The sequence below is a fragment of the Gallus gallus genome, chromosome 3 (genome assembly GCF_016699485.2).
Source record: "Gallus gallus isolate bGalGal1 chromosome 3, bGalGal1.mat.broiler.GRCg7b, whole genome shotgun sequence".
Lineage (NCBI taxonomy): Eukaryota > Metazoa > Chordata > Aves > Galliformes > Phasianidae > Gallus > Gallus gallus.
Window position 1 is genome coordinate 15,569,634 of NC_052534.1, and position 18,634 is coordinate 15,588,267.

General features: G+C 48.7%; 2 protein-coding genes across 9 annotated transcripts in view; one reads left to right on the forward strand and one right to left on the reverse strand.

Moving 5' to 3' along the window:
- Positions 1 to 3,004, reverse strand: part of ACSS1A (acyl-CoA synthetase short-chain family member 1A) — a 35,871-nt gene extending 32,867 nt beyond the window's left edge. Inside the window, exon 1 of the mRNA XM_415011.8 lies at positions 2,708 to 3,004. Coding sequence (XP_415011.5) covers positions 2,708 to 2,972 — 265 coding nt within the window. The 5' untranslated portion in view covers positions 2,973 to 3,004. The remainder of the gene's footprint in view (positions 1 to 2,707) is intronic.
- A 99-nt stretch (positions 3,005 to 3,103) lies between these two features.
- The window catches only part of TTBK1 (tau tubulin kinase 1), a 101,237-nt gene continuing 85,706 nt past the window's right edge, over positions 3,104 to 18,634 (forward strand). The window contains exons 1-3 of one of the 8 annotated variants that reach the window (NM_001398211.1): positions 6,301 to 6,378; positions 17,617 to 17,692; positions 17,801 to 17,903. In NM_001398211.1, the coding sequence (NP_001385140.1) occupies positions 17,901 to 17,903 (3 nt within the window). In that variant the 5' untranslated portion in view covers positions 6,301 to 6,378; positions 17,617 to 17,692; positions 17,801 to 17,900. Of the gene's footprint in view, positions 5,968 to 6,158; positions 6,468 to 6,780; positions 7,522 to 17,616; positions 17,693 to 17,800; positions 17,904 to 17,946; positions 18,387 to 18,634 lie in introns of those variants that run through there. The other 7 variants (XM_046938589.1, XM_046938590.1, XM_040696927.2 and 4 more) reach the window with 7 other exon arrangements.

The following is an 18,634-nucleotide window of genomic DNA, read 5'->3' on the forward strand; positions in this document are numbered from 1 at the left end:
ATTCTCATGAAGGCAGTTAGGGTATTTCAAGAGGCAATTATTAAAAACCACTCAGGCGCACTGCTGTGCAACTCAGAGAAAGCCCTGAAGAAAATGCTGAGTTTCAAAGCATATTTCCTGGAGATATTAATACTGGTGGGATAGGATTTCATTTTTCCGATGAACTAAGTGCAATGAAAGCTGCCTATTGTTGGGTCAATATTGGTAAAGTATAGGCAACCTGCAGCCCAGGAGTACGCTTCTGCTGGTCTGAGATCACAGCTGACCTACAGCACTGTGGAAGTGAGCCCCCGAAGGCAAACAGGAGATACACTGCTGTCAGAATTCAGCACGTTTCACTACAAAAACAACTGCTAATCTCAAAAATATGAGGAAAAAGGCCCTTCAGTTGTTTAAAGCCTTTTACTTTTTAATATAAATTCCTGCAGCAGTGCCAAAGAAACGAAGGAGATAAAATCACTCCTCATGTCATCTTACAACACAGGAGGACAAAAGCTCTCGTCAGGAATGCCTTCAGCACTTACACGCTGCTTTCCTCTGTCATGCATTCATAGGAAATCAGCTCTGCTGCAGGTTGTTCTGAGACCTTTAGCAATTCCCACCTCCATCCCCATGGCAGCAATACCCACAGGCACTGCACCACATTACAGTCAAATGCATTCACAGGGATTCGTTTCCCAAGCAGCGTTTCCTACCTGCGAGCAGCACTATGAGCTTTCAGTGTTTGTGTTACAGCAAGCCGCGGCTGAGCCCAGTGAGAGTTGTAACCCTTTGCTCAGCGAGAGCTGGCAGGTGAAACAGGGCCAAATGCTATTATTTCCTTCCTGACCATACGAGTGCTTTCACTCATTTCGCAAAATAGAACTTGGTGAGCTGCCTCCTGCTGCTTCCCTCTAATGGTTTCTCCAGACGTTTCCTCACCCCCTTGACAATGCGTGGAAAAGCACACAGAAACTCCTCGTTTTGATGAGATGTGCTCCTGAGAACACAATGGCTTGCGAGTGCGAAAGCTTGCTGGGGTCTTTTCCTGGCCAGGAGTTACAATGAAATAAGCCCAGAAGGGCTGAATCTCACACTTCTCCAGTTCTCACTGCAAGGTCCCCCAAGTAGAAAGCAGTAGAACACGGACCTACCTGCACTCCAGCTATGCCTGGAGACAGGAATGCAGGATGCTCTGAATCACCTGAAGTGCTGCCGTGTTTTCTCAGCTCAAATCAAGAGATCATGAGGCCCCCAGGTAGAGTATTGCATCCAGGCCTGGGGCCCCCAGCACAAGCAAGATGTGAAGCTTCTGGAACGGGTCCAGAGGAGCAACACAAAGATGTTCAGAGGGCGAGAACACCTCTCCTGTGAAAGCAAGCTGAGGGAGCTGGGCTTGGTCAGCCTGGAAAAGGTTCTGGGAAGACCGCATTGAGGCCTTCCAGTACTTAAGGGGAGTTTATAAGCAGGAGGGGGACAGAATTCTTTACATGGGTGGTGATAGAGCAAGGAGGGATGGCTTCAAACTAAAAGAGGAGAGAGTTAATTAGGGGGACATTTTTCATTCAGAGGGCAGTGAGGCCCTGGCACCGCTGCCCATAGAAGCTGTGGTGCCCCATTCCTGGAGGTGCTCCAGACCAGGTTGGATGGGGCCCTGGGCAGCCTGAGCTGGGGGGGCAGCCCTGCCCATGGCTGGGGTTGGGGCTGGGTGGGCTTTAAGGCCCTTTCCAGCCCAACCAGTGCTATGTCTCTATGATCGCCAGATACCTGACTCACATGGGATCAAGAAGAAGGTGCAGATCCCATCCTACAGAGGAAACAGCAAATCCCCAAAAGCCTCAGTGCTCAGCCAGGACCTTCCTTACAACAGGAATCATTGAAAACATGTCCGGCTAAAAACTCACTTCCCTTCCACTGCTGGGTGCTGGGAGCAGGACTTTGCCAACCTCTCCACTCCTTTGGGATCCACTGCCAGGAACCCTCCCTGTGGGATTCCTCCTGCCCAGTGTTTGCTCTTCTGTTCTAAAGCAAGGTGGCTGGCTGGCAGCGTTACATTTTCTGCACCACTGAACTGCAATCTACTCATACAAGCACTCTCCTAGGGAATGAAGTTAAAAAAATATATACAAATACACATCGCTATGGAAAGACCCCACCATCAAGCTAGGTGTGAGGAAAACGAGAGACCAGCCTCCAGCTCCCTACACATTCAGCCTTCCATTGAAATCATTGAAAAGAAGCAGGTCTTGAAGAAATGTAACTGTTTCTAGGTGCTGGCTTTGGTCCCTTGTATTTCAGGAGCGTTCTTTGAGCGTGACAGCAGCATCACCTGTACTCTCTCCTTCTGTTCCCTCTGCACCAGAGCGTGAGCTGCAGCGGGGTCTCTCAGGTGGGGTTCCTGATGAAACCTGTCGTCTGCCGGGCAAGCGGTGCGCTGCAGCCCCTCAGCCCAGCGCTGGGTTACTGCATCCGACTGGGAACGCAACTGTGCCATTTCCGACTGTTTCACAACGCCTCCAAGACTTATCCCACGCAGCGCTGAACACCGCCCTCCGTCAACTCTGCCGTTGACCCAGACGCTTCGTTTTCTCCCCCAGAAAACGGCTCTAACGCCCGACGTCACGGGGGGCACTCGGACAGACCGGGCCGAGAACGGCCGCCGCCGCCGCCGCCGCCAGGGCGGCTCCAGCGGCGCAGGGGTAGGGATGCGCGGCCGCGGGATGCTTACCCGACACGTTGAGGCGGCCGCCCAGGAACCAGCGGGCTCCGGCGCCGGCCGGGGCGGCCTCGCAGGCCGTGTGGAAGGGGCTGTCCCAGCGCAGAGCCCCCCGCGCCGCATCCGCCCAAAAAGCGGCCGGGTCGCGGGCCGCCCGCTCCTGCCAAGCGCCGTAGCAGCCGGGGGGGAGATGAGCGGGGCCGCTGCAGCGCCGAGCAGCGAACGGGGGGCGGCTCAAGGAGCGCAGCACCCGCGCGCGGACCGCCGCCAGCGCCATGGGGCACGGCCCTGCTCCGCCGTCGGGGCCCCGCCGCTCCCCTCCCCGCTGCTCCCGGCCCCTCCGGGCGCGGCGCCGCCCCGGCCCCGGAACACCCCCGCCTCCGGGAGGGGACGGGCCGGGAGCGCCGCGAGGCAGCGGGCGGCCGTGCAGGCGGGGCGGCGGAGCGGGACGGCACCTCGGGGTTCGCTGCGGAACCCCCTACGGCCGGAGCTGGGCGCACGGACCCGCGTCCAGGCGGCTGCGAAGGTCCTCCAGGAGGAGTCCCCACGGCCCCTCCGTCGCCTTGGTGGACCCCGCGCTGAGCTCTCTCCGCCGTGTCCGTGTACTGGGGGCCCAGAGCTGGACCCAGTGCTCCGGGTGCGGGCTCCAAGCGCTGAGCAGAGGGGAGGATCACCTCCCTCCGCCTCGCAGCTCAGCCGCACCGCGCAGCTCCCAGCTTTGGCATCAAAGCACTTCTTCACTCAGCGCCAAGTTGGCGGGGGAACCACATTAAATCCCGACCCTCACCAGTGAGATCTCATAGCAGGTAACACAGACCTGCTCTGTGTTATCCTCTTTGCAGGATATTAATTCTGTTATGTAGTCCGGTCCAGCCTCTCAGCACAACACTGCAAAGCTCGTATTAAGAATATTTGTCTTCCTCCTTAAGACAAGCCAAACTACCGAGCTTTTCCTAAACGACAGCTCAAATAATTCCCAGAATTTGGGTGGACAAAGCACATTTCATGCTCAGGAGCAGCAACTTCAACCTATTGGTTATGCTGAGATTGAGATTGTTCTGCCAGTGGCACGGACAGACAGTGTTTTCCCAAGATTTTTCCTATCCAAAGAATATCATCAGATGTTATCTAGGTAAACAATATAAATTTTATTAGGATTTGGATTCGTGTCACTTCTGACATTTCCAGCTGCGTTTTATAAGCAACGTGCAAGAATGAACACACTCTTAACTTCCCTGTAAAGTCAGCCTTACCGCACTGTTGAAGCAGTTATGCCTTACTTCCTCATCTTTCCTATGCCGCTGTTACTTCTGGGGTAACAAAGTTGGAACTCATAGCGCGTGTGCCACCTTGTGCCGGATAGCAGTATGGGCAGTCGTTCCTCCTCCAGTTGGTTGGCTTAAGGATTGCACCGAAGTTCTCCATCAACGACTACTTATCTGCAAAAAGAAGTAAACAAATAGATAAATAAATCAGGTTTTCAGATGAATGCTTTCCACGAAACGAGCAAACAGAGGTGGAGGGGAGTGCTTTCCAAAAGAAAGAGCATGAAATTAAATTCTTAGGGCTGAAAACATAGCTGTTTAATTTACAGACCTTGAAATCTCCTGGGAATGCTGCCATTCTCTGCTTATCTTCCATATAAGACCGACTTCCTTCTTCCAACACGAGGTTTTATTTTTCTCATGCTTCGGTAGACCACCCTCCACCCACAAATTCAGACTCTTTTTCCTCCAAGAAAGCTCTGATTGCCATCAACACAACTCAGACATAATCCAGCCAGGAGAACACCTAATCTCGCAGTGCAGCTGGGCTGCTTGGTGGGACAAGAACAGTCCCAATCTCCTTTCTTCCCTCCAAGCATGTAGCGTAGAAGGGAGGCGAGTCTCTGAGATGTTGCAGTGCTTCTTTCATAGAATCATAGCATTATCCAGGTTGGAAAAGACCTTCAGGATCACCAAGTCCAACCATCAGTCTAACCTACTGAGCCCCATCACCAAGCAATGTCCTGAAGTGCCGCATTCTCAAGTCTCTTAAACACCTCTACGGATGGGGACTGCACCACTGCCCTGGGCAGCCCATCCCAATGCCTGACCACCTTCTCTATGAAGAAATTCTTCTTCATGTCTAACTAAAACCTCCCCTGGCACAGCATGAGACCATTTTCTTGCATCCCATCACTCATTACCTGAGAGAAGAGACCACCACTTCCCGCTGCATTCTCCACAAGCACTGATGCAGGTGTTACTAGCTGTGGGGAATTCCATTCACTGTGATCTGCAAATGCCACTTCTCAATGGCAGCTCTCAAAGGCTCATGGCACCACTGCATAGGAATTTGTTCCCTGGAGCAGCCAAGTGCCCTGAGATGACCTCCTGCCCCAGCCACGAGGTTTTAGCAGCCCTTTGGCAGGCATGGAGGGTCTGTAGCGATACCAAGGGACACAGCCAGTAGTTCTGTGTAGTAATGGTTGGATGAAAGGAATGAGCGCAGCCCTGCCAAAAATGATTTGGGGATACTGGTGAGTGGCAGGTGGATATGAGCCAGTAATGTGCCCTCGCAGCCTAGAATGCCAGCTGTATCCTGAGCCACATCAGAAGTGTGGCCAGCAGGGAGATGGAGGTGACACCTCACCTGGAGTACCGCATCCAGATGTGGAGTCCTCAGTGCGGGAGAGACATGGACCTGTTGGAGCGCATCCAGAGGAGGGCCACAGAAATGAGCCAAGGTGTGGATCACCACCCCTATGAGGACGGGCTGAGAGAGCTGAGGCCGCTCAGCCTGGAGAAGAGAATGCTCTGGGGAGACCCGAGAGCGGCCTCTCAGTATGTGAAGCGGGGCCGTAAGAAGGAATGGGGCAGACTTTTTTGGCAGGCCCTATTGCAATCGGACAAGAGGAAACGGGCCGCGCTGCGGGGACACGGCTGGGGACTCGAGGGCTCAGCTTGGGGCTGCTCCGGCGCAGGGCCCGCAGGATGCGGGGTGCCGGTCCGCAGCTGCCGGCGGCGCGGGGCGGGCGCGGGGCGGGCCAGGCGGGGCGGGGGCGGCCGCGGGTGATGTCAGGGCTGATGCTGGCGGTGCGGCGCGCGGTGCATTGTGGGCGAATCCCGCCGCCCGCCGCGGCTCCGAGGGGGAGGATGCGCCCGGGGCCGGCCCGCCCCCGCCCCGCAGCCGCAGCGCCCGGCGCCGGCGGCACCGAGCCCAGCGAGCCGCACTGAGGACGCGAGGCATGCGCCGCCCGCGCCGGCCGCAGCGAGAGGCGGCGGGGCCAGGTGAGCCGGGCCGAGCCGCGCCGGGCCGGGCCTCGGCGGCCTTCGCGGCCGTTGTGCGGGGAGGGGGCGCCCCTCCGGCGGTGAGGGAGATGCGGGGTACGGGTCGCACCGGGCCGGGCCGCTCCGGGGCCGCGCGCGGGGCGTCGCGGGAACTGTAGTCCGTCCCTCCGCCCGGTGCCGCCCGCCGAAGGGGAGTGGGCCGGAGCGGAGAACTCGGCTTCCCGGCGTGCCCCGGGCGGTGGGCGGGCCCGACGAGGAATGACGGCGGAGCGCGGCCAATGAGAAGGCGGGATGGGGTGGGGCGAACCATCTGCCGAGAGGGGCGGGGGAGGGGGGGAGCAGCGTGCCGACAGCTGCAGTGCAGAGGCGGACGCGGCCATCTCCTCAGCGGGGGAGGCGGGGCGGCCCCAGGTGAGGGGCCGGGCCGGGGGCGCGGGGTGGCGGCGGAAGAGGCTCCGCGGGTCCGGAGCCCGGCGGCCGAGCCTGTCTCGGGCGAGCAGGTGCCTGCGCTTAGGGCGAGGCGCGGGAGGGGCCGCCGGGGAGGGGCAGGGCGGGAGGGAGGTGGCTGCGGCGCCCGGCGGGGCCACGGGCGTCGTGCGGGGCCGGGCAGGGGGCGGAGGGGGGCCGGGCCCTGAGCCGGCTGCGGGCCGCTACGGGGAAGCGCGGCTCGAAGCCGCGGCGCTGCGCCTCAGCGATGGGCGGCACGCGCGGTGCCCGCCTCGCGGCTGGCGGAACGCTGCACAGCCAGCCCCGCTGCGCCGGGCTTTTTCGTCAGGGAGAGTTCTCATTGTGTTATTCTGGGAGAGCTCTTTGGTGCTCGGGTGGGTGCTGAGCGTTTCTCTTCTCAGAGAGGTTTCAGCGCTCGGGTCTTCTGCAGCCTTTCAGCACGGAGTCTCTGTGCCCTTATTGCCTGCCGTTCCCAAGTTGGTGCCGGCGCCTGCCTGCGGCCCTTCCCCATCCCCTGCACGCTGAGAGCTGCCCGGCCGCCTGGCTCTGACCCGCTGGCGGCTGCGTGGCAGCACCGTGACCTTGAGGCGCATCGGGCACCCAGCGGGGCTCCGTGAGCCGTGGGACCCCGGCGGGACCGCTGCTGCTCTCGGGGTGTTGGTGGGGGGAGCTCAGTGCTGCTGGCACTCTGCTCCCCAGCAGCCCCAGCCTACCGTGCACCACGATTTCTTCTGCATTCCCGAATTTCTGTTGGCTTGCAAAGATGAGGTCGTTTGACTGGTAGAAGGAAGGGTTTCCTAGTTTTATCGCGGCACGTCAATTCCTTTATGCTTCTGGTACTGTCAGTGGAAATGCTACCTTTAGCTGCAAACTTCTCAGTGGATCACAACAGAGGTTTCTCAGCGTGGCATTTTTTTCACCGTGTGAGCGAGTTTAACCCCCTGCTGTGTGTGTGATAGGGTGAGCTCAGCACTAAAGCTGGTGGGTGCTGTGCCCTTACAGGTGCCACGACTAAAGGGCAGTGTGCATCAGTAATGGCTCGGTGCTATGGCTGCATTTCACTCCACTAACTTCTCTTGAGACTGTATCTCAGTATACAAAGTGCAGGTGAGGAATTCATAGAATTGTAAAATGAGTTAGGTTGGAAGGGGCCTTAAAGATCAAGTTCCAACCCCTGTTATGCATGAATTTTTTTCTTTGTGTGCCTGTGATCATCCAACTCCTAACACGTTTTCATGCTGTTGCATTGAGATCAGAAACTTTTTGAGGTGTGATGTTCTTTGGGTGTGTGGTGTCCACTGCTGCAACTTCTACGTTCTTCGTGCTTTTGCAGGCTTTATTATAATATTCCTTCAAGACAGGGCTTCATCTCTGGTGAAGGAAAGCACTGGAGTTACCATTTCCTTGTAGATTCATTTTTGTAAGAATTGGTCTCAAGGATACCTACTTAATTCTTTTTTTTTTTTCCCTTGGAATAGTTAGCAACAGACAAGTCAGATCCCCATCAGTGTTCTTGGCCTTGCAGAAAGGAGGGCCTCTGGTGTAGAAAATCCAAAGAAGGGCAATGAAGCTGATGAGGGGTCAGGTGCACAAGTCTTATGAATGGCATTTGACGGAACTGAGATTGTTCAGTCTGGACAAGAGAAGGCTCAGAGGAGACCTTATTACTCTCTACAACTGCCTGAAGGGAGGTTGTGGTGAGGTGAGGGTCAATCTCTTCTCTTGTGTACCTGTGATAGGATGAGAGGGAATGGCCTCAAGTTACCCCAGGGATGTTCAGGTTGGATATTAGGAAAAAAAAATTCAGCAAGAGTGGTGGGGTATTGGAACAGGCTGCCTAGGAATGTGGTGGAGTCACCAACCATGGAGGTGTTCAAGAACTGTGGAGATGTGGCACTGAGGGACATGGTTAGTGGGCATGGGGGGGATGGGTTGGCAGTTGGACTGGATGATCTTAGAGATCTTTTCCAACTTTAATGATTCTGTGATTCTATTTTGACACCTGCAAGGGTTCATGCTAATGACATGGTCCCCACCCTTGCTCGTGTATTGATTTCCTTCCCCCTTCCTCTTCATCCCAACCCCAACGTTAGGTGCTGAAATGATGAAGCCAAGAGTAGCTCTACACTGTAACAGGCAAAATGAAGCCCTCCTCTGATTGAAGCTGTTGGTACTTGATGTTTTCTAGAGCAAGAGTGATCAGACAGATCCTGAGAGAGCTGATTCCCTCTTTCCTCTTTAAGTACTGTGATATCTTTGTGCTGTTCCTTGCCTTCTGTTACAGAAAGATTGCCACACCACTTTATAGCCTGTTAGCCCAGTGCTCTCTGGTGAATCCTGCTCTGAGTTCACTTCTTCAGTTGTGACTTGTCAGTTTTCTGTGTTGATCTTATTTAGTGTCCAGGTTCCAGATAAACTCTACAGGAATTTCTCCCATTCCTGGGAAAGCCCTGGATTAAATTCACCTGCCAGAGCTCCCTGATGACCTTCCAATAACATTGGCTCACTTTGAAAACAGTGAACAGAGCATAGGACAGAAAATAGGCTCTTGTAGAGCAGTATGTCTCTACAGAGTCCCTAGGGGCTTTGTAAACTGCTCCTTCATTTCTAGACGCTTGTTGGCTTTGTTGAGATCTCCTTCTTTGGACACTGAAAGGCATACCTGAGATTTGCTGGTGTGATTATGGAAGCTCATGTCAATGTTTAAGTTCTGCTTTTTTTGCTGAAGAAGACAAAGAATGGGTACAAGTAGTGCTTCCCTCCCCTCCTTCCTCACCAAAAACAAACAAACAAACAAAAAACCCAAAAACACAACAACAACAACAAACACCCAGGAAATTTGTATTCCCCACAGGCATGCAGAAATCCCCTGAAATATCATTTTGAGACACTGTTCACACTGTTCAGTTGGAATAAATGTTAAGATTTTTGTCTCCGAAAGCAATTAGTAAGGCCAGCTATGAGGCCTCCCTAAGGTGGAAGAAGAATTGGGTAATCTCTTGGACATCCATCGAGTATTAGGAAGGAGAGGTGAGAAAGATGATGTGGTTTATGCAGTTGTGTGTCTGAATTCTAGTTGAGGCTACCTCAGCTGTATGACCATCACCGGATACAAGCTGAGAGTTGGTGATACTCCTCCATATTCTGCAGGACCAGCTCTGGGCCTTTTCCATAATGGTGGCCACAAACAGCATATGATACTGTTGAGACCCCAAAAATATGGGAAATAATGTAGCAACAACAGTACGATTTGGAACTTGATGTGTATTGAAAGCTATTTCATGTGAACATCTCATTTTTATTGGAGAAGAGCAAATACATCAATATATGGAGCTTGACATGGGGGGTAAAAGTAACTTACCAGAATAGCTTTTTCATCAGACCCACAATTCCTTTTGTTTTTTCTTGGTTCCACACTGTTTCCCATGAAGTCTTCATTACTTAGGAACTGTTTACATGGGAAAGGGTCCTTTTTGTAGTTTTGAGTAGGAAGATGTTGACAGTGTGATGGACTAAAGATGTAATCAGATGAGATGTGCTTGGAAAGCCTTTCCTTTTGGTGTCAAGACATGTCATCTTTAATTTGGTGAACAATATGAAAGGAGCAGACTGCAGATCATGGGCTGACTCCAGCCATATAGGTACAACAGAAAGCAGAATTAGTGTCTGTAGGCACAAGTCTCCTTTTCTCCAGAGAAATAGGGCAGCTTAGCCTACGGAAAGAACTTTAGTGTCAGCCGTGACAGATGGAAGTGAATTCTTTGCTATTCATGTGGTAGGATATGCTACAAGGCTCGCCATAGGCCCAGAGGCTGTGTGCAGAAAGCTTTGATTTCATACCAGTCATACAAAGAGTCTGCAAACCAGATAAGGGGAAGCTGATATCTAGTGAAAGGATTTTGATTGTAGGATTATAAACCTGACTGGTCAGGCCAATATCCTGTATTGCTCCAGTCCTTTTTCTAACTGTGATCAAGAGATTATGCTTAAGGAAAGGCCAAGAGGACACATGATCCAGCCTTCTTTCTATGCACCTTGTATGCTGGGGTGTTGGAGAATGCCATCCTTTTAGCAACTTTCCAGAAGTTCTTCCTTGAATCCATACATTCTAGTTCTCCAGCTTATTTCTGAGACCTATTCCATCCGTTTCACCCCAAAAGATCCCACTTAAATATCACGTACCACTGAAAGTGCTCTTTGTTTTTTGTCGTCCTCCTAATTTATTTTTTTTTTCCTTTACTCTGTTACACAATTTGATAGCTCACCCAGATTGCTGTTCTTGGCCTTCATACACTGAAGGAGACCATGCTTGCCTACTTCTTACTGGCACGATGCGGGATGGCTGTGGTGGCTTAGAGCACCCAGTGTCACCCAGTGATTGTGCCCACAGCTGAACACCCAGGGAGGGGATGAAGGCTGCAGCCAGTGGGCAGTGCCATTTTCCTGGAGGGCTCCCTCAGCTCTCAGTCACTTGCCTTTTTATCCGGTCATGCTGCACCTCAACTTACCGTTCTTCATGAGAGTCTGTCTTCCAGTACTCGTGCTGCTCATGCACTTGATGACTGGCAGGTTACCATGCTGTCTTTTCACCTCACTAGCTCAGCTATGTGCACAGAGCTATCTCTACAGCCTTTCTTTTCCTCTCTTGTGAATAGATGTTCCTGACGGCATACTACCAGTGAGCAGGTTTCACCAGTAAGATCGTTGTTAGTCAGCATAAAGGCCTACTGCTACAAGATGTTCTTCTCTCCTTGGCACCACTGATAGTTGGAATGTAGTCTGAAAGTAGGAGTGTATCTCAAATTCTTTCTTCCCCCTCCACAAGCCTAAACTTAATAAATTCTTTTATGTATTCTCACTCAAACATGGGGACTATATTGCTCTCCCTTCGTATAGGCATTAGCCTGGTGCTCCTTTTGGTTGAATGCTCCATTAAATTGTGTGCTTTTCTTTAATTTCATGCAGAAGGGAAAGTTGCTCATCGTGACATGACATACCTCAGTCAGAGAACATAAGTTGCCTTTGTGGTGATATTATGTTATGAGGTTCAGAGCTTTGTGTTTTAATTACATCTCAAACTATTTGAACAGAATCTGGATGGTTTGGATTCTAAAACGCGTTAGCTTAGGGATGATGCAACAAAGTTATTAAAACAAAGTGGTTTCTTTAAATCTTGCTTTCCTTGGAAGAAAATGTTGGCTTCAGGCGGATTTGCTTGGCTACTTCTAAGCAGAGGTGGCTGAGCCCTGTGCTTTCATGGAGGGCTGAGGACTTCTGCTTTCAAGGCAACCGTGGAGAGCAACTTGGCTGAACCTGAAATGGATCTGAGATACCTTTCCTTCATTGTGCTGGGGTTTCCATTTGGCTAAGCCTACAATGAACCACTTCAAGTAGCTCTAAGCTACTTACCTTCATTATTAGGGTGAATAATAGTTTTTTCTGCTGATACAAGTCATTGAACTGGACCGTGGTGGGCAGAAGTTCAAAGCTGACAGGGATGAAGGTACTGCTTCTCTTCATTGAAGGTAGTTTTTTAGACTGCAAAGCAGGAACCTGAAGTTGTGGATCCAGGATCAGCGTATGTTTGTAGGTTATGGAGGAGGAACTGTAGGTAATGCAATATAACCACCACAGTGCTTCCATTGATTCTCAACTTTCTTCATTAGTGTCTAAGCACCCAAAAACATGTTTTGTCTTTAGTAAAATGTGCAGTAGCTAAAGCGTGCTTTTTGAAAGGTGTCTGTCCAGCCTTGGTTTGAAGAGAGCAAGAGATCTGAAATCTGCCATCTCCCATGTTCCAGGTGCTGGTGCTTTCCTTAAGAAAAAAAACTCCCATGAAAAAAAAACAAACAATTTTCAGTCACAAAACCTCAGCTTCTAGCAGAAGATGAGCAAGGCAGGGGAAGCCCTTCAGTTTTGTAAGTTTTGTTTTGTAGGAACATGCTTCTGCGTGAAATTACTTTGCCTTTCGGTTGCCTTTTAGATAAGATGCAGATGTTTTAAAGAGTTTAGATTTCAAATGACCATGATGGCATCCTACAGCCTTATTTCAACTCCGGGTATTTAGTGACTGTTAGGTATGGATGCTGACCTACTGGGGACTGTGATATTTCTCTCCCCAGTTGTAGGCAAAGCCAGAATTGCCTTTTTTCCTGTTGTGCTCTGCAGGCGTGACCCATATGCCTTATTCCTAAATGTCTGAATCTGAGCTTGGTTATGCTAAGAAGTATTTTATGTGAGATGCACTTCTGCTTTTCTTGACTCTTTCACCTCTGTGTCTAGAAAGAATGAGGAGAGGTTACTCGTCAAGTAAAAGTGAGGCTGATGAGGCTTTGCACATTAAGCAGGAGGAAAAACAAAAAGGAAAAATGAGAAAAACAGGAGGGAAAAGAAAAAGGCTGAAGCATTCAGAAGGAAGGTAGTCAAATGTTTTCTCATTCTTACGATGGTATGAGGGAAATGGCAGGATGCATTTGGGTTTTAGGCCTCAGGACTAGTAATTGTGGCCGTGGAGTACTATTAGAAGTGTTTCTCTGGTAGCCAGCTTACTCTGACACATTGAACACAGAATGCATAATTACACATTTCAGATTGAAATCAGTTTGAAAAATTGCTGTGAGCTTTTGCCAGCTCAGGTATAAATTTCATATGTCATTTCTTTAATATAATTATGAATGGAACTTTAATTATTTTTACATTAAAATAAGACTTACAACCCTATGTGTTCTGTAATAAGAAAGTCTCAGGATCCAGTTAGCTGGCAGTGCATTGGCAAATTGAGGATCAAAGTATAAGTATGGATTATTGCAACAAATCTGCCCTGAGGAACAGATTTTGAAGTGTTGTTTTTCTTCTCTTTTTCAAGAATGACATTCAAGAAATTCTTCTGTCAGGCATGTTGATGTGGTGTAATGTTTAGAGAGATCTGTAGCAGAATGAGAAGACACATCCCCAAGTCATAGAGCTGTTAAACTTGACAGATAACGAAACTTATTCTCATGGTTTATGGATGAGAAATGATAATTTGCATGGGCTGGGAGAATGGAAGAGCATGGTGACAGTTGTGGACTAGATGGTATTGTTGGCCCATGTGGGAATGTCTTACCTAGGGGCAACCAGGACAAACTAGGGGCAATCAGAACTCTTCCATGAACTTGGTAAAATAATTTCTCCTTGGAAACTGGATCTTGCAGCAATGCAGGAGTTAAACAGACCATACTTGCGCCTACAAGAATTTTCATAAACCTTTCTAGGATGTTCAGGCACAGAGGGAAATCAGTGTGGGCCACAGCTGCTGCTGGCATTGATGGTATTGTTTCCTTTGTTAATATTGTCTTTAGATCAGCTACACGGGGAAACAAATTCCTCTGGAATAGTAGATTGTTCAGATAACAATGAAATCTGAGCTTCCAATGTAAAAAATGAGTTTTACACCTCTGGGCACTTTTGTCTTTGAGGGGAAAAAAAAACGCTCAGAGAACTGCTGAATATGGTTGAGAATGTACTGGGATTTCCCAAGGGTAGGAGAAAAAGTGGGTCAGCCATGAGGACATCACCTTTGGGCAATTCACCAGCTGTCTGCAAACTAAAAAAACTGTAAGGCTGCAGTTCAGAGAATGTTGCTATAGATTTGCTTAAAACAGGAGGTAGAGGAAGATTAAACGTGCTCTACTGAGCATGCTCCAGCTAAGGGAGAGATTTTTTTGTCTGAAACATGGTAGAAATAGTTGCAGGAGGGCTGCAGAGAGATGGCTTAAGTGACTAACAGCTGGCATGATAAAATGTTTCCATCAGTCTCAGGAAATCTCTTCTGTATAATTACAAACAATCTCTGCTGTGATCAGCAGTGAGCTTGAAGAACAGGAAAAAATGTCCCACTTAGGCTCGTTTAGTCTGATATGATGTAACAGTGCAGCAAGTGGCACTTGCCTCACTTACTTTAATTTTTGTTAGATTTTAGAAGGCTCTTGGCAGCACAGAGTCTTAGTGTTGTGTCTGTAAATATGTAGGCTTTTTTTTTTTTCATGGAAAGTTAGAAGCATCTGGGTTAGAAAAGGCATCTATATGATTGTCTAGTCCAACCATCAAACCATCACCACTGTGCCCACCAAGCCACATCCCTAAGTGCCACATCTACACATTTCATGTGGGATTACAAACACAAGGTGCAGAGCTGGAGGAGCGCATCCAAGGAGAGGTTCCTGACATGTACAGTGCCATGAGCGGTGATCCTTGGGCTGGTGGCTTGTTTTCCAACACATTGGAATCCAGGTGTTAGAGGTGGATGCTCTCACAATCTGCAGCAAATGCTCAAAATCGGCCCTAGGCTTCACTAGTTTTAGTTTATTTACAGTTTCAACAGTTCTTGTGAAGTTAGTGTTTCATCCAAAGGTTACAGGTAACTTCAATGGAATACCTCAGTCTGACTCCTTCTATAGAATGCATTTCTTTTTGTACAAACTGAGGTGGTCCCAGCTAGGAAAATGCTGGATGCAGACCCTTCTTCATCCTCTGTCTTCCAGAAGTTGAGTCCATGTAGCAAGTACGGTGTTCTCTACTCAGGCACTTATTGTTATGCTCTTATCATCTGAATCTTCTTGCCCCATCCCTGGATGCATTCAAGGCCAGGCTGGATGTGGCTCTGGGCAGCCTGGTCTGGTGGCTGGTGATCCTGCACAGAGCAGGGTAGTTGAAACTACATGATCAATGTTGTCCTTTTCAACCCAGGGCATTCTATGATTCTATGTATAGCTTTTTGAGGAGTTTCTTTCTTGATATTTGCAGTGACTTCATCTAAGATACGATTCGACTGAATAAGATGAGTATTATTTTGCTGGAATACAAGTTTAAAATGGTTGGTCTCAAGCTGTAGGCCTTTTGGTCACTCTGCAATAGGTTATATTTGTGACTATTAAGCAGCTTGTTCCCAGTCTGTTGTAAAGCTGAGTCAGCTGCTCAAGGGGAAATGCTGTTCCCCAAGACTAGTGGCTCCAGGCAGAGACTGCTGAGCAAAGCTCTGAAGAGAGGCTTGGAGTGGTCTCATGGAGGATGGTGAGTAATAAGCTCCCCACAAAAGCCCTCTGCAGGGAGGAAGCAGAGGAATTGCCTTGGAGAGATGCTTTGGGGTACAAAACGGTCAATTAAACACACTAATCCAGGAGCAGCTGCTGTGAACGTATACAGTCTTGAAGAAAAGACCTCCAAGAGCATCATGTCCAACCACTGACCCACCCCCACCATGCCCACTAACCACGTCCCTCAGTGCTACATCTCCACTGGTCTTGAACACTTCCAGGCGCAGTGACCACCAGCCTCTGCAGCCTGTTCCAATCTCTGCATGATGTTTAAAGGTGTTGGGTGCAGGCTGAGCTTGATCCCAGAACCATAGAATCATAGAATGGCTCTGATTGGAAGGGACCTTAAAGACCATCCGGTTCTAGCCTCCAAGAAGTATAACCTCTGGTAGCTCTTGCTTTTGTTCAGATATATTTGTTCTGACTACCAGCATACTACTCAAGCTTTGCAAGTAGCAATCAATACTGGCTCTGCAGGTAGCAGATAAGCTTAAACTCCTGTTAGTGCTCATTTTAAGCATACTGTGATATTTGTCTGTTACGTTAAAAGAGGTTATGTTGGTTATGATGCAGGAGGGGTTTCTTGGTTTCCATTTATTTAATTTTCTGCTTGGTGCAAAAATAGGGGCAATTTGATTCAAGGAGATTGGAAGAAAGCAATAGACTAATTCTCCTTTAGATAGCTGGTCTTGGCACAGAAATAACTGCTGTATCTGACTGCTTTGTAATGTATGCTAATTCAGTCTCTGAAAGAACGTATTAAAGCATTAATGTCCAACCTTTTGGCTTGCCTGGGACACACTGAGTGAAAAGGAATTGTCTTGGGCCACATCTGTGAAGACTGCTCTGGAAGTAATGCCTCCTAATTATTTCCATGGAAAATACAACCAATACAATAACACTGTTTAATGGAGCGAATTCTCAGCTACAAAGCACTATTTTTTCTTCACAGCCACCACCATTAGTTACGCATTTGGACCAGCAATGAACAAGAGCCTGCACGCCATACTCATAACAATCTGCACCAGTAGAGGTGACCCACTGTTTTTGTTGCCGCTGCTGAAATGTACCACCCACCGCCTCACTGTGTGGCATCCACTGTTTGGTCTCCAAAAACATTCAGGAAGTGCCAACGAATGTCAGTGGCTGCCACTGTTTCTGCATGGAGGAATTCAAGTCCACACTTTTACTCCATATGTAATTCCGTGTCAGGTGCCATTCTGTCACATGGCAACAAAATACAGCAGAATACTGGTGGGAAGGTTCAACCTCTACTGCCACCTCACCAATATCTGCCTTTATGCCAACTGGAAATGGAGTAGCAAATCAACAGGTGAAATTGATAATGTTTATGGCGCATATCACAGAGGAGCCAATAAGCCACAACTGCTAGGAGTTGAGCTTGCTCTCTGAGCAGGATTCAGCACAGCAGAGGCAGGTGATGAAGGAAGATGTGTCTGCAAGGAACAATTCAGAACCTTTCGAGCTCCTGCTGTCAGACTTACCCTAACATATGACTTGTTTCAAATTGCTGTTTCAAATTCAGCAGGAGGTATGATGTGTTCTGGGGCTGAAGTACTGTTAGTGCAGTGCAATGTATTCTCTTCCAATCAATTCTCTTATATTGTTGTATGCATTTCTATCCTAATAATAGAATGCTGGTGCATAGTGCAGCTTAGTTATACGAAGATTTGAGGATATATATTTTTGCTGCTTTAACACAAGGTGTTTCATTTTTATAATTGGTATTGTGTGCTGGAAACAGATAAAGTTCGTAGAACAGTGAGAGAGGATGAGTGCCTGCTGTTAATCCTGCTGTTGACTGAGCCCAACTTCTGCTGCTCGGTTGCACTTGGAAGCTTTGCTGCTGTTCTTTCTTACTTCTAAACACTCCTAATCCTTCTTTTATATTCTCATTCTCTGCTACATCAGTTTCATTTTGGCCTAATGCTGGTAAACCTTTGTCTTCGTGAGATCTTTTAAAGCAATGCTCATGATGGGAACTGTTAAGTTATGCTTAAGTTCTACTTAAAACATTTTTTTTCTTCCTCTCATTCACATATTGGAGAGAGAGATTGAACTGACTTCCAGGCTGCACTTTACTGGCATTGCTGCTTTTGTTTTTCAGATGTCTGGCCGTATCTCACCTAAAAAGCCTTCGTTCACGTCAACTTCTTAAGATACCATTGGGATCTGCAGTTAAGGTGGATTCCTTGTTCAGGATGGGTGGCAAAGCTTTGATCATGTGATGAGGGTTCTGGGCTACAGCAGTCTAAATAATCTTCACTTGCTCTAATTGTTTTAATTTGTAGGCTTCCAATGGTGAGGATGTGTCCTGAAATAGAGTGCCTTATTGCAATTCCTCAACAGTGAGATTAAGACACTTAAGACTATCCCAGGACCTTTAGTAAGATGGTGAGAGACAGACATCCAGAGCTTTGTTCTGCTATTTAATAACCACCCTGAGTCTGATGGCTTTTCAACTTGGCTGTATTTTGAACGCTACTAACAAAGCATACCAAGACTGAAATGAACTAATATGGGAAAGATGTCATATGATTAGTAGAGCTTTCTTCAAGGAAGAGAGCCAAGAGAATATCTGGGGTAGAGAATAAGAGCAGGGAAAGCATATAAAATGTCTTACCGGAACGCTTATATCTCCTTCAGCAATCTGTGGACTGACAGCTTCTTAAACTAAAGGTGAAATGTTTGTATGCAGCTCTTTAACGGATTTTTAATTGTTATTTATTTAAATGAATTTGTCAAGTCAGTTTACAAATCTCTGCTAGTATTTGGAGTGAAGAGTTCTTCAGCTATCAGCTTCTGGGAAGTTCCTTTTGCTCACTGTGAGTTGATCTCCTGATGAACACAGATGTGAACCAGGCGGATGCATTTGATGTAAGGCTCTCCCTGACTGATAGGTTACAACATTGGGCATTGCACTGAAATAATTCTCATGCGGACTTTCCTCCTAATTTTACTACTGTTGCCACTCATAGTCACGCTCTTCTGTTGGTCTAGGTGTTCAATTGCTGCTATATTACATCAGTTTTCTTACAAGCTGCCTTAAAATTAAAGAGACCGTTTAACCACGTGTGCTCTTCACTGGAGCTGAACATATAGCAGAGCAGTGTGTTGGAATACTT